Genomic DNA, 24,411 nt, shown 5'->3' with positions numbered 1-24,411 from the left:
GAGCAGCCAGGTGCCCCGAAAGAATTTTTATAGTATAAGGAAATAGTGAATTTGATCTGAAGTCATGGGTATCAGAGCAATCACAGTGTCTCATCCAGACTTTGTTGTCTCAAGGCCCTCACCCTCCCTAGTATGATTTATGTTTTTTTCCTCATCATTGAGTTCTGCTATATTTTCTAGAATTGCAAAGTTTTCAGTAGGAAGGGCCCAGTTATTATTGCCCAGCACAGTGAGTTAAAAAGACTGTTTCCCAAAGCCATTATAAAAATTCTGTAATAATAAGGATAAATAATAGACTCTAGAAACTTTCAGTAATAAACCACAACAAAAGCAAGCAAACAAATAAAAGGACACCTTGAAAGGAAGGAGAATTAGACTGTCCTTAGATTTCTTAATATGCATCACAATTCAGTATATATTGGTGCCACTGTAGCTACATAAGGTTGACACCTTATTTTTTTTTTTTTTAACTGAAATATGGTTGACACATAATGACCTGTTTGTTTCACCTAGTAAGTGTTTGAATTGTTTTGGGAAGATAGTGAGGTGGCCCTTCAAGGAATCAGAGCCTACTATTCTTAGTCTCCAGACTCCAGAGAGGCTGAAGACTAAAAGATCATGGACTGTTGACATTATTGGTCCTAGTCATTGGTATTAACAAAAGAACATCTCTGGGCCTTCTCTCTGTAACCTCTTCCCATCTGGCAAAGCTCAAGGTCTGCTCTGAGAAACATTCCAGATCTTAGCAAGCCTAAATGGAAAGTGCCCTACTCACTGGGTAAAAAAGAATAGGAGGGGCCAAATATAAAGCTTTATTTTATTTTATTTATTTATTTTTTTTAAGTAATCTATACACCCAAGGTGAGGCTTGAACTCACAGACCCTGGTGTCAAGAGTCAGATGCTCTACCATCTGAGCCAGCCAGGCACCCCAAACCTATAGTCTTCTGAATACCAAATGTAGCACTAGCATATTTTATGCTACAATGGTTTCATTCTGTTTTGAAGGTTTCTATCAAAGTGTTAGAATTGGCTGCTTACCTATAACAGCCAAAAGTTTGCTACCTCTCATTTTATTTGTGATTCTGTTTTCCTCATTATAAATAAATAGACCATCTTAACTATTAATTAGTTTGTTAAATAAAGTCTTTGTTTCTAGTAGAGTGTGACAAAGTGTCATTATCAGACGTATATTTTCCTTCTCCAACTGATCTCTTAAACAACATGGAAGGGAACTGCTTGGGAATAACACTTTTCCAGCAAGCTCTTTGAAGATATCTTTAAGGTCACCAAATGTAGTTTCAAAATACAGCAGCTAATCATAGGGTTGAAAAAAATGGGGGCATTTTAACTAGGGCCATTTCTTTTTATAAGGCAACTTCATTGTGGGAAAATTTCCTAAGAGGTAATAGACATTGTGGATTCAAAGGCAATTATATTATTAAGCTAGAAGTGTCTTTCACCTCTTTTGCATTTAGAGAAATTGCTAACCTCTGTTTTTCCATCAATGAAGAAGAAATAAAATCGGGTGTCACTGTATTTTAACCTGTAAAACCATTAGGAAGTAGCTACATCTTTATTTGCAGTAACAGATACAGAAACATGATGAATGTGGGGTTAACATGAAAGGAATTACCTGACAGAGAATGTGTAATTTTTTTTTTTTAAGATTTTATTTATTTATTTGACAGACAAAGATCACAAGTAGGCAGAGAGGCAGGCAGAGAGAGAGGAGGAACAGGCTCCCTGCTGAGCAGAGAGCCTGATGCGGGGCTCGATCCCAGGACCCTGGGATCATGACCTGAGCCGAAGGCAGATGCCTAACCCACTGAGCCACCCAGGCGCCCCGAGAATGTGTAATATAAAGCTAAGTATTCCAGTGCCCTTCAGTTAGAATTCTAGACCCAGTACCTGCTATAGTGTGTTGCTAAGGGCAAATATGAAATTTCCTCTCCAGCAGGTCCTTCCAAATGGATTAACTTCTGCTTCAGCACTCCTGCTATACCACCCCAAAGCTGATTTTTCTTATACTTCAGCCTTTTCTAACAGACTTAAATTCTGCCTAAGGATAAAGAAAGGAAATGGGATTGATTACTAGCTTACTTCTAGCATATTTACAAGGCCAGACCTCCTCTAAGTCTTGAATCCCAACCAATTGGAAGCAATTTTTCTCTGTCTTCCTGCAACCTTTCTCTGTATTTCTCTTTGAACCCTAAACATCTGCATTGTTAATCGTCTCTTCCTTTATCTCACCTTCTACATCATAAGACCTTGTAATAGGAGCGTTTTGTTCATTTTTGTTTGTCCTCTGCATCAATTATGGTAGTTCCCCGCACCTGCCTCCCCTTCCCCCAGTCCAGGTCCTACTACTGTCCAGCCTGCTTCCCCCCCCACCCAATCTCCATCCCCATAAACAAAGATCTGTCTGTCTGCCCTCACAAATTGAAATTTTACTTAAGGTCTCCAGAAGTCCTCTTCTAATGAAGCAAAAATTCCTGCCCACTGTTCTCATTGCCGTCTCCCTGACTACCAGCACCAATCTTTGACTATCTTCTCTTTTCTTTATTGTTGTCCAAGGTATTCTTTTTCCACCCATGATCTCCCCACCTTCATAGAAAACAAAGGGTGTGCTGTTGGGAAGGATTTCACAGATGGGCTGTGGAAGGAAAGGTTTCAAAGTCCACTTTTAAAGCTGCCCAGTGAGCCTGTTGGATGCCTGATCGTCATCAGCTGTGCTCAGGTGGATGCTCTTTGCCCTGCTGCTATTACTCGGAGTAGGAAGGAGACAACTCTGGCTCTGCTCCCCAGAGTCAGTCACAACAGGAAGGAGGGAGGGCCGGAAGGCAGTGGAAGTTTGCACATGCTTCCTCACGGAGGCCTGAGATAGCGGGAGACCCAAGCTGTTGGCCATTTACATATTCTTATTACTGATAGGTGATGGCATCCTTCTTTCCCACCATTATATTGTTCTTAAAGCATTACCTCAAGGGGTGCCTGGGTGGCTCTCAGTCAGTTGAGCATCCAGCTCTTGATTTCGGCTCGTGTCATGATCTTCGAATCATGGGATCGACCTCAGGTTGGGCTCTATGCTCAGTGGGGAGTCTGCTTCTCTCCTTCTCCTCTGCCCTTAACCCCCATCCAACTCATGCTCAGTCTCTCTCTAAAATGAATGAATCTTTTAAAATAAATAAATAAAATATTACCTCAAATAAATGGTACATATTTTTAGATAAAATGAGTGCCTTGTCTCTCCTACTTAATATTCCTACTGAATTAGGGAGTCTTTTTTTTATTAATAATGGAGGTCAAGTCTCTTGTGCTGTTTTTTTTTTTTGGTTTTTTTTTTTTTTTTTGGTTTTTTTAAATTTTTTTAGGAGACAGAACTAATTTTAAGGAGATGCCAAATCAGGAATGCATCTGCGTCCCTGCTCTGTATATCAGACACTGAACATAGGGACGAAAATGAGAGGAGAGCTGGATGACCACTGAGGATTACTGAGTGCCCCTGGATGCCATGTGTTACACTGGGGAGTGGGCAGTGTACTGAAATCATCTCTAATTCCCCATCAGCTAAGTGAGGGAGGCCTATTTCTACTTGACAGGTGAGGAAACCAAGGCCCATGGTCACAGAGCTGAGGGTGAAGCCAAGATTTGAATTTGGCCCTGACTCCCAAACTCCTGACCTTGCTTTAGAAAAACATCACTGTTAGAGAGGATTTGCACAGTTGGCAATAGATACACTCTAATCTTCCAGGATTAAAACCTCACAGGTGACTAATGTGACTTCCCTTCATAGAACAGTTAATAGGAGCTCTTACTATGTGCAGATCGTCCTGAGGGATTTTTTTACCACATGAAAAATCTTCATGGTTGTCTTAGAACTTCTCTCTCTGGTTCCTCTCAGTTCAAGTTTCTTTATTATGTAAACAAAATAGAACAACTTAGGGCAAAGACTCCTTCGACCTGTGGCATATGTCTCCCAGACGGTGTTCTCTCACCCAGAAAACTGGTTCCTTCCAAAAACACGAAAATTCACTTAACTTTTCTTTCTTTGTTGTTGTTGGGATTTTTTGTTTTGTTTTAAAGAAAAGCAAGATCCTGTTACCAAAATGACTCTTAAACTGTTCTCCAAACTTCATTGTGAAGGAAATGAAACTATTAAAAGGCCATTGGCCTGTAATTCAGGAAATTGAATCACCTTGTTTGGAGCCATAAGCCTCTCAGGACCGGAGCTGTGCTGAGCCAAGCACCGTGCTTCAGACAGGACAGTGCCCTGCTCCGAGGGGGCTGGACTGTCGGGCGGAGCCTTGAGCCGCCTCCTCCCAGTGCGGGCCGGCTCCTCAACAGCCTGCTTTTCTTTGCTCCCTAAAACCACAGTCCTCTGTACAAATGAGAATGTTTTGTGAGATATCAGCATTGCGGGTGATTTATTTTTTACCTTAATCTAGATTTTCACTGATGTTTCTATAATATTTGTGGGATGAAATATGTCTTTTAATAAGTAAAAGTGTCTCAGATCTTGAGCATTAAGAATTTCTGCAGGTAGGGGCACCTGGGTGGCTCAGTGGGTTAAAGCCTCTGCCTTCGGCTCAGGTCATGATCCCAGGGTCCTAGGATCGAGCCCCACATCGGGCTCTCTGCTCAGCGGGGAGCCTGCTTCTCCCTCTCTCTCTGCCTGCCTCTCTGCCTACTTGTGATCTCTGTCTGTCAAATAAATAAATAAAATCTTAAAAAAAAAAAAAAAGAATTTCTGCAGGTAAATACTAATTAGGGAGTTTGGATGATGGGTACATGGGGTTCATGACCCTGCTATCTCTGCTCTTAGTATATATTTACATTTTTTCCATTAAAAAGGATTAAGATATTTTTGTAATTCTGCAGATGAATTTAATTCACATTTTCTAAGTTCTTCCTCTGTTGCTAGCAGTCTTTCTTCCGCAGCCTGCCCAGTCCCCCTGCTAATTGAACACTGTAGGCAAATGTAACCACATTGGGCAATGAAAGAAAAGGAAGGGAGGGAGACTCTTTGGACTCAACAGCCCTGAGCAATTGCTACTTTGAATAATAATGTCTATGGTGGGAGTAGCCATCACTCACATTTTAGGTTCTCTATTGCTGTTGTCACAGTCAGGAATTGCTGCAGACCAAGTAAGAAACTACGTGTCAGGGGTGCCTGGGTGGCTCAGTGGGTTAGGTGTCTGCCTTCAGCTCGGGTCATGATCTCAGGGTCCTGGGATCAAGCCCCCCATTGGGCTCTCTGCTCCACAGGGAGCCTGCTTCTGCCTCTTTCTGCCTGCCTCTCTCTTACTTGTGATCTCTCTCTGTCTGTCAAATAAATAAATAAATAATCTTTAAAAAAAAAAAAGAAAGAAAGAAAGAAAGAAACTACACGTCATTTTTCCCCCCAAAGACCGTTAAATCGAGCTCTAATCCTTCATGACCAGGGTTTCCAGCAATGCAAATACCAGTGATCACAGGCCCTACCCTTTTTAAGAAAATGTATCCAAAGCTTGTAAATAAAGCAACAAGATTACTGCTTGCCTTTTCAATGCCAGACTAGATTATTTCCCAACAGTCCCTTCTAAGATTCATTGTGTGTTCCAGGCCCTCCACCTGTCCACTGTGGTAGCCCCCTGTGGTTATCAAGCACCTGAAATGTGGCTAGTGCCACTGAAGAATTGGGTGTAAAAGTAAAAAACACACTGGGTTTTGATGACTTACAACAAAAAAGTTAAATCTCAGTAATTTATATATTGATATATGTTGAAACAATGTAGATATACTGGTTAAAATATTTTATTAAAACTCATTTTACAGGGTTTTGTTGTTATTTGTTTTACTTTTTTTAAAAAAAGCGGGGAATCTGCTTGAGGATTCTCTCTCTCTCTCTCTCTCTCCCTCTCCCCTGCTCCCTGCTTGCTCACACACTCTCTCTCCCTCTAATCTTTTTTTTTTAACTTTTCTTTTTTTTTATTTTTTTTTAAAGATTTTATTTATTTGACAGAGAGAGAGATCACAAGTAGGCAGAGAGGCAGGCAGAGAGAGGGGGAAGCAGGCTCCCTGCTGAGCAGAGAGCCCAATGCGGGGCTCGGGGCTCGATCCCAGGACCCTGAGATCATAACCTGAGCCGAAGGCAGAGGCTTAACCCACTGAGCCACTCAGGAGCCCTCCCTCCAAAATAATCTTAAAAAAAAAATAACTTATTAGTCATACTGAGCAAATGATATAATGATATGAAATTATTTGAAGTAATTTCAAAGTGTTACTCTGTGATGTATTTATTTGACATGTATATTTAGAATTGGGCTTCACTGAATTACCTTGCTCTCCTTCCCCAAAAGGATGATGAAAAGGAAGTGAAAATATTGAATAATACTGATTCTGACTTACAGTCATCTTTGTTCACTCTCTTTGCTTATATATTTATGTAAATAAAGACAGAGTAACTGTGATGTGTTTTAAAATTCCAGACCTCCTCCCCAAAGAAAACTTTACAGAGGTCCTTGTTCCTAGCTCTGAGCCCACAGAAGTATCTTACCCTACACCATGGGACATGTGCTGTTGTCCTACTGCTATTCATAAAGATGAGGAGTTTTCTGTAAGACCCTCTTAAAAACATTTGGCGAGAGTGGTGCCCCTGTTTCCAGGTACACAGACCCCCTGTTTGAACACTCGCTTTGCTAACCCTTCTGAAATCGCATTGGAGATGGGCTAACATAGGAATCTGTTATACATTCCATTTGGCTATTTTTTGTTCAACTGTTTGCTCTCTGTTGAGACTCTAAGGAGACAAGACAGTAATAAAGAGGAATGTAGAAGACCAGAGTTTGTAAGCTTCAGATCTCATAGCTACCAAACCGAGGAAGTACGACAGAAATGTAGTCTAGGCAGAAGAGAACATCCAGACAGAGTAAAGCCCTTTTTTCTTCACCCTTACCGCTTTCGCTTTTGCATCTAGGGATTTGGAAAATTTAACAATGAATTATTAGGCATGATGTTTTATTTTATTAGGTTGGAATGAAATACAGAAACCTAATCCTGAAACCTGGGGGATCTCTGGACGGCATGGACATGCTCCAGAATTTCTTGAAACGTGAGCCAAACCAGAAAGCGTTCCTAATGAGTAGAGGCCTGCATTCTCCTTAAACTGGGGATGTTTGGTAGCAGTCCATGTCTGGATGAGAAGTTGACATCGCCATGTGTTACTGGCCTGGAAACTGAAGGGAGTTTTGCAAATGAAAATTTAGATTTCTATTGACTGCCTTTTGTTTTTTGCTTTGAAAAATTTTGCAGATGTAAATGAAACTATAAATACCATGACCTAAGGAAACACCCATTAGAAAATAACTGTACTATAAAGTTTCATAAAAATGGATTTGATTTCTTTTTATAAAAGTTTCATATGAATGTAATTTGACTTTTTACTATTGTAATCTAGATAATATAATGTAAGAGGGCTAAAAATTTTTTAATTGAATCATATACATTATATAATTTGATCCTTCTTATATCTTAAAGTTTTGTACTTGGGATTTCTGGACTGATAAATGAATCATCACATTCCTCTGGTAAATATTTTCTTGGAGCCCTGCATCACCTTTGACCTTCTAACTCACGGTAAAATGTGACCTCTTTGCCCACATACCTCACAGCCAGGGGAATATGCCTCAGTAATGCATTTATCTTTGTATTTCAAGCCTTATGCTCTCCACCTTTCTGCCATACGTAAATTATGTTCTGCCATTGGGGGCTATCTTTTCTAAAGTCCTATCAGAAAGTACCAAAAAAAGTATGAGTTTTAACTGAACTGTCCTAATGTATACTGTTTTACAATATTTGTATTTGTGTTAGAGGATTTTCTATCTTGTATTAGAGGTTCATTTCCACCTCAGCACATGAGATTGTCAGTCTTTCGGCATATTTGCCAATTTGGGCACTAAAGCAAGTCCAAGGATATGTTTCTCTTCTCGTGTTCCGGTAAGTGGTAGGGACTTTGCCTCCTTTACTGCCATCTCATCCATAGTGACAGTAAACATGTCACAAATGGCCATGTAGTGAAGAGAGCTCAAGCTGGTGTGGCACAGAAGGAGCTCAGAAACTGCAGAAGAGGAATGGGTTCTGGACAGAAGTGTTTTGAGGATGGCTGCTCCAAAGTGTTACGTGTTCTTAAACTCAGCCACAGGGAGGAGGCTCTTCCGAACCTGTCTTGTCTGGTGATTTTTATTTTAAATGAACCTTTGGATCTCTTTTTAACTTTCTTTTTTATGAGTCTAAATTCTACTTCTATAGCAGACCAGTAAACTCACAGTACTTACTTTTCCCTAGGAGTCTACTCAATAAGGAAACCGAAACAGGATAATAAAAAAATTTTTTAATTAAAAAATCCAACTTTTAATGTACTCTGATAGGTCTTCCAGTTCTTTTCCACTGTGTAGCTGAGGTATTTTGCTGGTGAGGTACAATTAGACAAATGACTTTGTGCGAAATAAAAACATATATACATATATTAATTATGCTGCATAATAAAATTATAGACAGTGGGAAAAGTTAAGAGCTGTAACAACACATAAGAAAATTCTAAGATTATTATCGCCAAGCACATGAGTTAAACATGCACATGAAATCCTACCGTCCGTCTGAGATAATCGCATGGCCCTTCTCTCCCCCAAAGTAGTTTCTTTAACCTGTGGTACTTTTCTCATATCTTTTGTTTTTCCCCCAGACTGTTCTGTTTTCCAGTTTCAGACAAAAACTCTCTTCAGCTTTTTCTATTGTCTTTCTGTGTATCTCCTTAACAATAACTTTATCATTTTAAATCTTCACCTATTTCACATGGAAAAACTAATACTTAGTGTGAAAAAGGTTGCACACAATAAAGTTGGATTATTATCCATGACAGTGAGCTCCCATTTCTTTCATACTTTAATGTTAAAACTGAAATGCATAAGAAAGCAAAAGTGCTATGGTCTTCTTTTTATTTAAAATCCACATCTGATATTTAAAACCTTCCAAAGCATTGCAGTAATTTCAAATACTTATTCTTTAGCATAATTCAAAACTAAGCATAATTCAAAAACTTTATTTTTTAAAGTCTTTGAATATGGCCATTTATCTATTTTTTCTTTCTTTCTTTCTTTTTTCTCCAGATCAGAGCATAGAGTGTTGGTAAGGCATTCTGAATGGTGGATAAACTATACAAAGTGTCATTGGCCAACTCACACTTCGGATTTGTAAACTGAGCAACGTATAATAAAGTCTCTCTTAATTGTTGATCCAGGAGATTTCGGTTTGTTTTGGGTTATTACAGAGAAGAGAAAGAAAAGGCATGATATTAAGCCACCTAACATAGACTTCTTTCCCTTTAGTAGGAACACTGCATGTTACCTAGATGAATAGGAAAAATTATCTTGGAGAGTTATCACCTGAGCTATTTACGTGAAAATCTTGCTTTTCTATAGCTGATGGGATGACAGGTAAATATCTGTGGGTCTGTGGAATTGGCAAACTGCATTGTGGAAAGAGCCAAAATAGAGAAAATTTTTGAAAATCTTGCTTTTCTCCAGCGGATAAGATGACAGGTAAATAAACACCTGTAACTCTTTAGAATTGACAAACTGCATTGTGGAAGGAGCCAAAATAGAGAAAAAAAGTTTTTTTAATTTTTTAATTGACATGATTTTGTGCTTGTACTTTCCTTAACTAGTAGGGATGACTTAACTTTCTACTTTTTCATTTTGCCTTTAGCCTTTGTGTATGAATTAATGTACAGAGCAATTCTGCCTCCTCAGTGGATCATCCGGTTTGTTTATAACCATGTTTCATTTTTTCCTTCACTGTCATGCACAAAAAGAATTTTTCATGCTCAGAGGGAATTGAATTAAAATACTAATCCCCCAAATTGAGTTTAGGCATGGTTAACTGAGCCCCTAAAAGTGTTAAAAGAGAAACCCTATTTCATCTGAATAGATGCAACAACCAAGGCTTCTTCCTTCTCTCAACACAACATTATTACAGTTATGTGTCTCCCATCTGAAATTGGATAGCCCCTCAAAACTGAATATGCCTTCTCTCATGAATGTTTGGTGAGAATAAAAGAAAAAAAAATCACACAAAAAACACATGCTTTCATTTTCTTTGAAAAACAGTCAGTGTCCAAAGTTTACTTTTTCATTTGTCATTAATGGAGAAATTTACATGGGAAACAGATCTACCTAAGTACCAGTTGTAGCAAAGGCAAAGGGTAAAGCTTATAAAATCTAAATACCAGATCAATGTAGCCTTTTCTGACACACCCACAATAAGACTTCAGATTTTGTTTGAAAAAAAAATCTTGAAAATTGGGGTAATGAAAAGAACCCCTTACATAACCTCTCCAGTGAGTGATTACTGAGTTTTTATTTGGCTGAATTTACCTCGTAGTTGCCTTTCCTAACAAAATATAGGTCCAGTGCATCTGGTCCACTGTGCACGTACAAGAAAAGAGAAATGGTTTGACTATGACACAGGCTCTCTTGTTTCTGTCCGCGTGACCTGGCACCCATTCTGGATGCTTATTTCATAGAGCTTGGAGGCTCACCTAAAATTGCACTGCAGTGATAAAATGTCCCTAGCGTTTGTTGTTGAAGAAACGGTTTGGCTTATGCCTTTTTAAAGGTACCACATTCGGGGCACCTGGGTGGCTCAGTGGTTTAAGCCTCTGCCTTCGGCTCCGGTCATGATCTCAGGGTCTTGGGATCGAGCCCCGCGTCGGGCTCTCTGCTCAGCAGGGAGCCTGCTTCCCCCTCTCTCTCTGGCCTGCTTGTGATCTCTCTCTGTCAAATAAATAAATAAAATCTTAAAAAAAAAAATGAAAACCCTCACTTTCAAGTGGAGAGGAAAGGGGACTACAAATGTGGTTCCTAAGCACATTAATATAATTCCAATTTCAAAAAAAAAAAAAAAAGGTACCACATTCACTGATTCCACCAAGATACCTGACATCACTTTTGAAATCTTTGTGGCTAAAATGGGTAATCCGCCAAGTGGATTCCTAACTATCGAGACAGCCTAAGGAGGCTTAAATAATGGTTCACATTAAACTGAAGGAAATCTCCAACTGTTTGAATGAAGACAGAAGAAATTCCAAAAAAGGTGTTAATCAAATTTACAGATAAGAGATCTGCAGTGGTTAAATATGATATTAAGATTTAAAATTATTTCAGTGCTGTGGCAAATTTAAGATGAAATTGGACAGATTCCATTGCCAAGGTGAATGGAAGGAAACTTGACTTGATAGTGGTACTCAGGGAAAAAAAGACACAACAGTTTTATTTGGCCAAATTCCAAATTTATTTGCCCACAATACAGCACACCTGGGAGGGGAACAGGAGGTAAGAATGAAAGCCTGAAAGTGTGCTGATGGAAGGTTGTGTCCAGATCAAAAGAATTCCTCTGGACTCAGATGTGCTAAGACAGTCAGCTAGAATATCATGTTCTGTTCTAGGTGTCACATTTTAAGCGGACTTTGGCCAAGTATTACAGTGTGTGAAAGAATAAGAACAGGAAGGTGATGTCTGTGAAAATATTTCTCAAGAGGAATACATTGAAGAAAGGGAAGATGATGCATTCAGCCTGGAGATGAAACAGAAATACAAATGATAGCTGTGTTCAAATATTTAAGGATATGGGAAAGAGAATAGGATAATTCTGCAGTGCTCCAGAAGCCAAAGCTTAGAGAAATGGTTGGAAAATATAAGGCGATTTTAGTTCAAGATAAGGAAGTGGTTTCTAATAATTAATGGTGACTGCAAATACATTATGCTACTGTGAATTAGAATTCAAACAAAGGGGCGCCTGGGTGGCTCAGATGGTTAGGCGTCTGCCTTCAGCTCAGGTCATGATCTCCAGGTCTTGGGATCGAGCCCCACATCGGGTTCCCAGCAGGCTCAGTGGGCAGCCCGCTTCTCCCTCTCTCTAACTCTCTCCCCTGCTTGTGTGCTCTCTCTGTCTGTCTCTCTTTCTCAAATGAAAAAAGAGTCTTTAGGGGCACCTGGGTGGCTCAGTGGGTTAAGGCCTCTGCCTTCGGCTCGGGTCATGATCCTGGGGTCCTAGGGTCGAGCCCCATATCGGGCTTTCTGCTCAGCGGAGAGCATGCTTCCTCCTCTCTCTGCCTGCCTCTCTGCCTACTTGTGATTTCTGTCTGTCAAATAAATAAATAAATAAATAAAAATCTTTAAGAAAAAAGAGTCTTTTAAAAAAAGTAATAAAATTAAAGAAAGGAGTCAAAGCCCGTGTTTTCCTGGAATTTTACAGAGGGCCTTCCTCCTTTGAGTAGACATTCATACCAGATCAGCTTTGAGGTCACCCCAGAGTTTAAGATGCAACAAACATACAATCATTAGAAAGACATCACTCAAGTGAAAGAAACGTTGACATGCTTGGTCTTAGAAATGGCACGTAGATGCAGCTGTTCATACCACGGAGATAGAGCTTAAGCATTTATAATTCAACTGTTGTCTTACTCCTTGTCCATAATCAGTCAGTGCTTAGCCAGAGGTTATTATCAGACTCCCTGTGGGGAATCTGGTAACAGGATGGGAGGCTAACAGTTGTTATGTGACCATAATAAAGCCAAAGCTTCTTGCAATTGCATTTTCTTCCCTTGCAGAATTTATAATTGCTCTCTGCTCATTCCACCCATCATTACCTTCATCACACATACACAGAAGCAAAAATCTAACCCAGGGACCCAGTTCATTTTGCATATGCTCTACCATATTAGGATTTGAGTCATTGTCTCTAGCCCCTGTCCTCCACAGTCCTTGACTTATAGTGAATAGTCCCTAAATATTTGTTAAATAAACATTCCTTCTTGGGCCACCCAGATGGCTCAGTCAGTTGACCGTCCAACTCTTGATTTTGGTTCAGGTCATGATCTCAGGGTCCCGGGATCAAGCCCCACATCAGGCTCCACGCTCAGCAGGGAGTCTGCTTGAGGACTCTCTCCCTCTCCTGCTCCTCCCCCTGCTCTCTCTCTTTCTCTTTAAAATAAGCGAATCTTCCTTAAAAAAAAAAAATACCTTCATTAAAATTGGTTTTTGCCTGGGTGGCTCAGTGGGTTAAAGCCTCTGCCTTCGGCTTAGGTCATGATCCCAGGGTCCTGGGATCAAGCCCCACATCGGGCTCTCTGCTCAGCGGGGAGCCTGCTTCCCTTCCTCTATCTCTGCCTGCCTGTCTGCCTACTTGTGATCTCTGTCTGTCTGTCAAATAAATAAAATCTTTAAAAAATTTTAAATTAAAAAAATTGTTTTTGCTATAAGGCTGCATGTTACTACAATAACTGCAGTCACTATAGGTGACTGTAAAACAATGTAAATAAAACTTTTTTACACCTTCCATATGAAGAGGCCCTTTTCCTTAGGGACTAAAAGAGTTTCTCTATGAAGTAGATGGAAGAAACATGCTTTTTGGGGTTTTTGTTTTGTTTTAATCACATTTTACTTATTTATTTTTAATATTTTCTTTATTTGAGAGAGTGAGTGAGCACAAGCAGGCAGAGGGGCAGAGGGAGAAGCAGACTCCCCACGGAGCAGGGGGTCTGACACGGGACTCAGTGCCAGGACCCCAGGACCATGACCTGAGCTGAAGGCAGATGCTTAACTGACTGAGCCACCCAGGTGCCCTCGAAACATGCTTTTTGTAAAAGAAAAATTGAGGAATAGGAAATATTTCTAAAGATTCCTCCACTTCTCTCTGTGATTAGGTACTCTAAACCTAGGAATTTCTTAATCTAGAATCTCTGGTTCCCTAGAAGATCTATGAAAAGAAGTGAGAAAACAAACATCCATAATTGCCCAGAATTTATATTGAAATTTTTTTGTACATGGGTATGTGTATTTTTCTGGGAAAATGATCCATAGCATTAATCAGAAAAATTTGAGGATCATCTTAAACCATTTGCTTTCAAACTTTTGTTTTTTAATTCAATTTGGAAACTGTAAAGTGCCATTATATATCAGGCATGGTGCTTGACTCCTGAGAAACAAAAAAATGACAAAAAACTCTGAGCTCAAGTTGCTTAAATGTAGTGGGGAAGACAAATAAGTTTATAATACATTGAAAAAAAATTAGAGAAAAGTTATGTATAAAAAGCCTTTCTAGGGGTGCCTGGGTGTCTCAGTGGGTTAAAGCCTCTGCCTTCAGCTTAGGTCATGATCCCAGGGTCCTGGGATCGAGCCCCGCATCGGGCTCTCTGCTCAGCAGGGAGCCTGCTCCCCACCCCCTTCTCTCTCTGTCTGCCTCTCTGCCTAGTTGTGATCTCTGTCAAATAAATAAATAAAATCTTAAAAAAAAAAAAAGCCTTTCTATTGTTTTTCTCAACACTGATTGACTCCATTGAACAGTTCAGCTTTTGTGTCATCAAATTTTATGATTATCATGCCACCTGCCACCATAGACTTCTTTCTTTTTTTTTTTTTTAAGATTGTATCTATTTATTAGAGAGAATGAGGAGTGGGGAGGGGCAGAGGGAATGGAAGAAGGAGAAGCAGACTCCCCACTGAGCAGAAAGCCCAATGCGGGGCTTGAACTCAAGACCCCGAGATCATGACCTGAGCTGAAGGCAGACACCCAACCGACTGAGCCACCCAAGCTCCCCAACACAGACTTATTTCTAACAAAATGCTTAATTTTCTCTTTTCAGCCTGTCAACAGTGGAACTAAATGGTGCTCTTCCATCTCTGTTACATCAAGGAGTTTCTTAGGCCCTGTGATTAAAGGATTTACAAGTAAGAGAGGAAAATACTTTTACCGTATCTGTGTTGTGATCAAATGGTTATAAACCAGGGTGCCTGGGTGGCTCAGTCGGTTAAGCATCTGACTGTTGATCTCAACTCAAGTCTTGATGCCAGTGCTGTGAGTTCAAGCCCCATGCTGGGCTCTCTGCTGGGCATGGAGCCTACTTAAAAAGAAAAAAAGAAAGAAAAAAGTGGCTATAAACCTCTAGCCCTTAGAGGACTGATATGGGACTCCTCGTGACCTGATAAGTATAATGTACCCAAGAAGCACTGGTACATCCTATAAATCCAGAAACCCACTGTTAACTAAGATGACCATTGAGTTGTTTAGAGATGTTGCAGAATGAGTCAAGATTCCTTCATTTCCACTGCTGCTGATAAGAGCTGAAGGAAAAGCACCCGACTCTTCAATCCCTGATTGCCCATTATTTATAACTTCTCTAACGAGGGGTAGCAATTAATTTAAGCAGATCAGTGCAAGACAAAAAAAACTTCAGCATTCCAAGTTTCATGACAACTTTTACAGCCCATTTCCTTGTGTAAATGTACTGTAATTTATTTAATCAATTTCCTGTTGTTGAGCTTTTAGGACATTTTCACTCTTCAGACATTACAAACAATGCTGCCAAGATTATCTTTTCAAATATATCGTTTGCCGCAGCTATCAGTTTATCTGTTAAATAAATTCTTAAAAGTGTAGTTCCTGGTTCAAAGTGTAGAAGCATTTTAAGTATTGATAAGTATTACCAAATTAGAGCCATGTCTCTTAATACTGTTTACTACGGTTGTTTAACATTGAGGCAGTAACTAAAGGTAAATGAGGAAAAGTGATGATTAGGAAACAAAGCAAAAAAAAAAAAAAAAAGTCTGGTGTGATATCGTTTATATTGCTATCTTTTCCCCATCGGGTGATGAGAACTAAAGTTCATTTCTTTGGGAAAGTGGTAGGAGTGATTCCAGGCAGGAATTTTCTTTCTCTATTAGTGATTGGATAGGTCCCACAAGGAATATAAGACTCTATCCCAGAACAAAGCAGTCATCAGTCCTTTGTATTCAGGGCTAAGTGGGGGAAAACCAAAAGATCCATTTTGTCATCCCTGTCCCAAATCAGATGCCTTTCTATGGTCTTAAACATTTGTGTGACTGACAAGTGGGACTTGTGTTGTTATTCACAATGCAATCACTGTTCTAAACACGCACATGGCCCACTCTGCCTCAGCTTCAGTTATAAAATCTTCAGCCAGAGGCTATTATCCTCTGTTTTGTTCAGTCAGCAGCCCAGTTAGCCAGTGAATTTCCAACTGGGATCAGGTGGCAAGAGAGAAATTTCTCACACTTCATCTATCAATCCCTTATATACCCCAGCATATTTCTTCCTTTGGGGGGGCCCCTTTTGAGGGCAATTTTTCTGAAGCCGTTTGGGAAGGTGACCCAACTTTGCATTTCCTTTTTTTAATTTGCCTTAGTTAAGGAAGGAAATAGGACTAGTTGAATGACTTATCCAAATGAAGATAGAACCTCCAAATTCACAGAGCTCAGTTCTTCTGTATAATGATTTTCATGTCACTAATTCCTCAGTAGATAAGCTACATTCTGTGGTCTAGCCAGCCCTATGAAGCATCATTTTCTTTCCTGCCTTCCCTTTCTTTCATCCGTCTGTCTCCCAAAAGACTAATTAGGTGAGTGGAAGATTTAAGCAAAGGTCTCCAAATCCCAGAAGGAGCATGACAGAGGTCTGAGGCAGAACATGTACCTAGCTAGTGAAACGTGGACAAAAATCAGGGTGCTGCTTTTTAGTTTGAGGGTGGGGTCTTGAGGGCTTTTCTTCCAACATTCCATTTTAATTACTATCAATATTCTAATGCCGGCATGCTACATAAGAGGTTTGGAAGGACTAGAATAGGGTAAGTTATATACTACCCCGTAAGTAAATGCTATCTTAAAATGTTTGCAGAATGCTTAAGAGCTCTCAGAGATTTGATTTCTTTCGTACCTCATCAACCCAACTTTGATTAAGATTATAACCTTGTTCTGGGAAGCCAGACCGCTACCTGGTTGACCTTTTCTCTACTGAAATTCAGGGTAGAGTAGAAAAAAAAAATTCATGGAGCCCTAGTTCAATGTTTTGAATCCGAATTTAACTTTCCCCTAGTTAAAGCCAACTGCTTTTGTAAGGGTGATGTGTTATGTGTGTGAACATCTACAGAAACCCGATTAGTTCCTCTGTCTATCTAATAAGCTTCTCAGGACCATGTCCAGATTTAGCCGGGCATGTTAGTACAGTAACACACAGTTACAACAACACAGTTGTCTGTGGCGCTAGTAGACAAAATGTCAGTACGCCTGCTGCATTCCTCTGGGATAATAGAAATGAAGTCATTACATCAGAAAATGGATCATGTAGTCAGGATGTACTTGCCTCCGCCTGAACACACTGGCTGTCCCAGGTTAAGGTCACTGAACCAGCAGCTGGATGGGTTCTCGTAGCCAGAAAAGGGTGAGGTGGTAGTGGCACTTAGCAGCACAGAGGTTTCTGATATTGGAGACAGGAATGACAGAGGTTGGTAAGGAGGCTGCAGTTTAGCTGAAGGGACCCATGGGGAAGTCAGTGTTAGAAAGAAGGGCCAAGAACCTGGCAGTAGGAGTGCTGGCTGTGAACCCCTGCAGGACCCAGAGGGGAGGGAGCACTGATATTTAAGAGAAGAAAGTGTCCGGCTTCAAGATATACTTGATGAACAAATTATTATTGTAATCAAGATAAGTAGGGGAAGTTTTCCTTTTCAAAAATAACATAAGAGAATAGCTCATTACTTCCGACCAGTGTTCAGGTCTTATTAACCTTTAATAATAAAAAGGTATGAAGTTAGAAGAAAACTCCTATAGGCTCCTGGCTGGCTCATTTGGTGGAACGTGTGACTCTAGATCTCGGGATTGTGAGTTCATTTGGTGTAGAGATTACTTAGAATCTTAGAAAGAAAAGAGAAGAGAAAAAAGAAAAGAAAGAAGGAAGGAAGGAGGAAAGAAAGAAAGAAAGAAAAGAAAGAAAGAAAAAAGTCCCCAAAACTTCCGTATTACCTCTTATGTATAGAAACTTGTGTAGTCTTGTTCTAATGGAACATTACCAGAGTTGACCTTTACTATGCATGCCAGAAGAGTCTAGCTGTCATCTTGAGACTAGAGGAAGCAGTAGAAGGAACTGTTTGACAAACTTGACAACCATTTCTAACATTTCTGAATAGCCTAATCGATAAACAAAAGGATAAATGGTGTGGGTCAACTCTCTAGGAACCTATAACTGACGTAAATAATTCTCCCCCATCAGACTTGTGTCTCAAGTCTTAGAAATTATCCTTTTTATCATGATTTTTATCTTGAATGCTTCTTTATGCCCACAAAGCTCACCTGCCCCTCCACCCTCTCATACGACATTCTCACACCACATTCTTTGGGTAAAGAAAATACAGTTTCAGGGTGGGTGTTTCTCTTGATGCTAAGACACTTAAAAGGTAAGTGTGGAAAGCAAGAGAAGTAAATGCTTATTCCTTTCCCATCTGGATTTTGCAAAGCAAACCAAAAGAAAACAGCACAGTCTCAATTAGCATGTCTTTAATTTCCTCTTGTCTCTCTCTCACTCTCCTCAGGATTAAATGTTCCCCTGTCCTTAACCAAAATGGAAATATGATCTCATGTTTGTTTATTGGGTTGCCTTTGCATTTCCTAGGACAATAGGGTGTAAATTTTGATTGACCTTACTTCTTCCCCCAAACACAGGGAAAGTCCTCAGGGAGCTTGCTATAAACATATCCAAGTGCAGCTGAATCTCTTAGGTAGACACTGTGTAAAAATAGAGTGGTGCTTTTGGGTGCTAAAGTGCCATCATTCAGTAGTGTTGTCTCTGCACTCCAGGTGCAAGTCCAAGGATTCTGCTAAATGGAGTTGCCAAATACTAATTAAACTAATTGGTTATCAATGCTATTCTTACACCTTCTGATTTTGGGATTTTTCCCTTGAGAGAAAGAGGGATATATTTATCCCACTCTCCATACAAGATACACAAATTCTGATCACACTGTACATTTTGTCAAGTGAGCAAGAAATTATCAAGAAAAATTACTTTATCTCAACAGTCTGGAGAGAAAGTGATGAGTATGCTTATTTCTTTTCTCCCATTTTCATTTCACTTTGTCCAATAAATAATCAAATATATTTTAAAGGAAAAAGCAGGCTAACTTAAGTAAGACCTATCAAGATGAAGAGACTCATAATAAGCATTACAATTTTCCATGATGAGGGAAAGAAAATGGCTTTCCAATCTAGAAAATGGAATAAATTGAAGGAACTGGAGAGCTTCAATGCATAGGAAACAGAAGGGAAGAAAGAAACCACTATACTTCTGAAACCAACAACGCAATTCCACATTACAGCCGTCAGACTGGCGGCAATATGACAAGACCAATTAAGGTTGAAGATGAACATGTCCAGTAATTCCACTCCAAGGTAGGTAGCAGACAAACTCCTATGAATGTGTACCATGAAATGTCTACTAGAACGCTCCCAACAGCTTTGTTTTTAATTGCAAGATAGTGAAAACCAAGAAAATGTCCATCAACAGACGGGTGGATAATACCCTGGGGTATATTTGAATAATAGACTATATCTCAATCAGAATGAGTGACCTAAAGGAATGTACATCAATATGTACATCAAAATGTACCAATATGGGTATCACTTAAAAGAATACTGAATGAAAAGTCCCATTGTAGAAGGATACGTTCAGGTTAGTGTTTATATAAAGTAGTGCTTCTGTGTGTGTGTGTGTGTGTGTGTATTTAAAATAATACTATGTATCTTAGATCTACACATAGTATTAAAAGTACAAAAGCATCCACATGAAAATGGACACCAAATTCAGAATATGATTTCTTCTGGCGAGGGGGAAAAAGAATGGATCTGAGAGAGAAGCTCAGGGTACCCCAGCTATAACTGCAGCAGTTTTTCTTTAAAAATCCAATGCAGGGGTGCTTGGGTGGCTCAGTTGGTTTAGCATCCAGTTCTTGGTTTCAGCTCAGGTCATGATCTCAGCAGCCCAGGATGGAGCCCTGAATCAGTCTCCATGCTCAGCGCAGAATCTGCTTGAGATTCTCTCTCCCTCTCCCTTTGCCCCACCCCCACTTGTGTTTTCTTTCCCTCAAATAAATCTTTTTTAAAAATCCGATGCAAGTATGGCCTAACACCAAGGTTTTCTAAAACTTTGTTTTTTATTCCTTGAAATATTTTTTAATTAAAAAATCAAAAAGTAGAATACTTTTGAGGGATTTTCCAAAGGTGGCTTTCAAAGCAAATTTTTACCAGTCCATCCAACCTCAGTCTTGGAAAATGCAGGCATAGATAATTCCCACATTTAGACATTTTAAGGATGCCCCGTGGGTGTCCCCACAAAAGCCAGAAATGAGCATTCTAACCCAATGAAAATTAAGCTGAGGTTGTTGTAGTAAAAACATGGGAGTGAGGACCTGAGTCCTGCTGTCATGGTCTCAGTGGTACTCTTGGCCGCAGGACTCAACCTAAGAGAGTTGGATTTGACTCCTAACTGCTCTTTCCAAGCTGGTAGTACTCAACCAGTGCTCAATACCATTTTCTTTTCCTTTCTCCTCTTTCCTAACAGAGCCCAGATTATCCAGTATCTTGATTCACCTAAGGGTAATCCCATGGCCCTTGCAATAACTGACTTAGGAATGGGCATATGAATTCCTCCAGGCCAATGATAAGTGAGGGAAATTTGCTAAGGACTTCTGAGGATGGCTTCCTAGTTTTCAAGACAAAGAGACAGAAAGAAATGGTCTTCTCTGGCGTTGTCATATGTAGTGTTGAGACTGAGAACTATATGAGGCTCAAGACGAAGCCAATACTTTCATGAAGGGCAGAACCAAGAGAACCGCAGAGAAATACAGTCAGTGCAGCTAGATTGTGTCAAGTCTGAAGACCGCCTCATCTCTTGGCATACAAGTAAGTGAGCCATGTCTCTGTGTTATTTAAACCAGTTAGAAATGGGTTTTATTACTTGTGGCCAAAGACATTCTAAGTGAAGCATACACCCGTGACTCAGCTTCCTCAGCCGTACATGATATTAATGTCTGGTCCGCCCTACCACCTCACTGAGTGGTTTTGAAGCTCAGGGTGGACCAACACATGTGAGTGTGTTTGTAAACTAGAAGTTGCCATTCAGGGGCAAACTGGTGCTATTTTTAATAATCTTGCTATAAAGTTGAGATAAAAATTTTAGTTCTCTATGTGAATTATGTATGTCTTAGAATGGAGTTATTCAATTCATTTATTTTAAATGATACTTCAGAAATCTTATGAGAATGTGTACATCATTCTTTTGAATCACATAGAGCAGTTATATATTTACAGTATCAGTTGAGAATATCCTCAGCAAAAAGTTTTTACACTAGTATAGGACTGAGGCATCTTAAAGAGCCGTTTATGTTAAAGGAGTTAAAAGCGCCAAAAAAAAAAAAAGTTAAAAAACATTTGTCTGTAAAATATCGTCTCCTTACTTAAAGATTGTGGGATGTGTGGCATAACGTGTCTGTATCTCAGCATCTGCTGCTCTGTCAGGGTTAAGGGATTCGGGTAGAGTACTTAGAGCAGTCTCCAACGGGTGACATAGTAATAGACAGAGTAATAACAACCAATACTTACTAACACTGACTACGTTGGAGACCTGTTCCACACACCTCACATTTATCAACTCATACACCTCACATTTATCAACTCATACACCAACTCACATTTATCAACTCATACACCAGATTGTAGAGTTATTGTAGTTTTAATTTTTAAAGTAGCTTTATGCTTTTAGGGGAAACGTTATATGCTTATTACTTTAAAAATTAAAACAACACAATAAAGTATACAAATGAAATGGTCCATCTTATTACCTGGATGCTGAATAAGCTGGATAAGCAACCAGACACATCTCGGTTTAATGTGGCATGTACACATACGTATACGCACATATATACACACAAGCATACATGTGTATGAGCGAATGGTATACATGTGTGTGTGTACACACACATATACCTATACATAAATTATACATACATGTACACATCTCTTTTTAGTAGGACAAAACAAATGGCATTTTAAGTATCTAGCTGATTTCACCTCCTAGGGGATAAAAAAGCAAGGCTTTTGTTTTTAAGATATATTTATTTATTTTAGAGAGGGAGGGCACACTTGCATGAGTGGGGGGAGGGGCAAAGGGAGAAAATCCCAGGCAGAGCCTGATATGGGGCTCTACGTGGGGCTCGATCTCACAACCCTGAGATCATGACTTGAACGGAAATCAAGAGTCGGGATTTGACTGACTGAACCACCCAGGTGCCCCAAGGAGTAAGACTTTTTCACATTGTTTGGGATATTGCTTGTAAGTGATTAAGGTTTAGTCAGGCAGCAGACACCTAAATACACCTTTATGTAAATAAGGTCATGCTTTCCTTTTTTACTGGTCTTAATTTGTTTTTAATTTAAAAGAGCTCTCCGGTCACAGTACATCACCACTCTTTTTTTTCATCGTAACTACTTATTCCTACCTAACACTTCCCTTGTTAGTTTGTTGGTTAACTCCCCTAACAACAGTCTTTTCTCCTTCTTTGCTTTTTTAAAAAACTTTGAATCTTGTTTTTAATTTAAAAAAATTCATTGTGTTTTAAAAAAAAAAAAAAACATGGAACATAAAATTTACCATACTGGCCATTTTCAAGTATAGGGTTCAGTAAAGTATATTCACATTGTTGTGTAATAGATTTCCAGATGTTTTCATCTTGGGAAACTGAAACTCTGTATGCTACTCCATTTTCTCCTCCCCCATCCCGGTACCATTCTACTTTATGTTTCTATGAATTTGCGGCAATCTTATCTTCCTTTAACTCAACATTTATTCCCCAGCACCCAGTATAGTCATGTTCTGCAAATATTTGTTGGGTATATGAATGGATTTGTATTTGCACTATACAGAAACAAACAAAAAGAGGTCACAGGCTCATTTGTGCTAAGAAATCAATAACCTCCAAATAGCTAAAATGTATTGAACATCTACTGTGTATCAGGCACATTACACTAATACTGCACTTGGCCTCTGCGGTCAATTCCCAACATAGCAGCCACAGTGATCCTTTTAAAGATGTCAAATCCTTTACTCAAAACCCTGCAATGGCTCCTAATGATACTATGATAAAATTTCAAAGAGGACTGTGGGCCTTATCCTAGCGTGACCTCTTTCTCCTACCTTTTTCTGCTTTCCTTCTCTGTCCCTTCCACTCCGAACACACTGGATTCTTTGCAGTTTCTCAAATACTCCAGCAACACTCACCAATGCACTGTTGCACGCACTGTTCTTTCTCCCTAGACCATTCTTCTTCTCATATCCACATTGTTCGTGCCCTCATTTCCATCAGTAACTTATTCAAACATCGCCTTCCTAGTGATCTGGTTCTCAACTACCCCAGCGAAAAGAGCAACATGTGCCCTACCCCCACCCTGGTTCTCCCTAATTACTTTCTCTATTTTCATCTGTGGAAGTTACCACCATATGACCTACCTATATTTTTCTTACATATTTTTGTTTGCCTTCTGTTTCCCTCTAATAATGGCAGCTACTTTTATCTGTTTTATTTACTACTATGTCCCAGTGCCCAGAACTATGCCTGACACATAGTAAATGCTCAATAAACGTTAGCTTAAAATGAATGAATTGATGAATCATGACAGAACACAGGTCAGTGGTTGCCTTAGGCTGGTGAGTGGGGCATCTGACTGTGCGGGAATACAGGGAACTTCTTCTATATCTTGATCATGTATATGATTACACATGTGTGTAAATTTTTACAACTCATGGACATATACACTTAAATTATATCCTCTGTAAATTATACCTCAAGAAATGGATTTCTTCCCATATATCAGTTTGCATAAAGTCAGCATTTACAGAATAGTAAAGCTATAATTCAAACCCAGGTGTGTCTATTCCAAAGTCCATCCTCTTTTTATGAGGCTGTACCGTGTACCCTAAAGTCTGCCCTACCTAGTTTCTATGACTGGTCCTGCTGAGGTCTTCACCAGAAGGCTCAGTATCAGTTGATTTCAGGTTCGTAAATCTTCAAGACAGGCAATACGTTTTTGGTTTTATCTCTCCCACATTTTTAGATCTTAGGAATGATAATCATATAGATGAGTGGAATGCATTTGTGTCCCTCTGGAAAGCATGGTGTAATGCAACTCAATGATACTGAACTGGTGTAATGGTCAGTTTTATTTGTCAGCTTGACTAGGCTATAAAGTACCTAGTTATTCAATCGAACAGTAATCTGGGTGTTGCTGTATAAGTATTTTGTAGACGTGATAAACACCTACAGTTATTTGACTTTAAGGAAAGGAGATTATCTTTCATAATCTGGGTGAGCCTGAACCAATCAGTGGGAAGGCCTAAGAACAGTACTGAGGTTTTTCCAAAGGAAGAAGAAATGCTGCCTATTGACGCAAGTCAGTAGTCCAGGCTGCTCTTCCTGATGTTTTGCCCTGCAGTATCTGGACTTGCCCAATTAGCCCTCACTATCACATAAGCCAGTTCC

General features: G+C 39.6%; 1 protein-coding gene across 1 annotated transcript in view; it reads left to right on the top strand.

Annotated features, from left to right (window-relative positions):
* Nucleotides 1-8,398, top strand: part of NLN (neurolysin) — a 95,891-nt gene extending 87,493 nt beyond the window's left edge. Inside the window, exon 13 of the mRNA XM_080804236.1 lies at nucleotides 7,011-8,398. Coding sequence (XP_080660362.1) covers nucleotides 7,011-7,145 — 135 coding nt within the window. The 3' untranslated portion in view covers nucleotides 7,146-8,398. The remainder of the gene's footprint in view (nucleotides 1-7,010) is intronic.
* The last annotated feature ends 16,013 nt before the right edge of the window (nucleotides 8,399-24,411 follow it).

The sequence above is a fragment of the Martes martes genome (assembly GCF_963455335.1).
Source record: "Martes martes genome assembly, chromosome: 5".
Classification (NCBI taxonomy): Eukaryota; Metazoa; Chordata; class Mammalia; order Carnivora; family Mustelidae; genus Martes; species Martes martes.
This window is presented reverse-complemented; position numbering and strand designations above follow the sequence as displayed.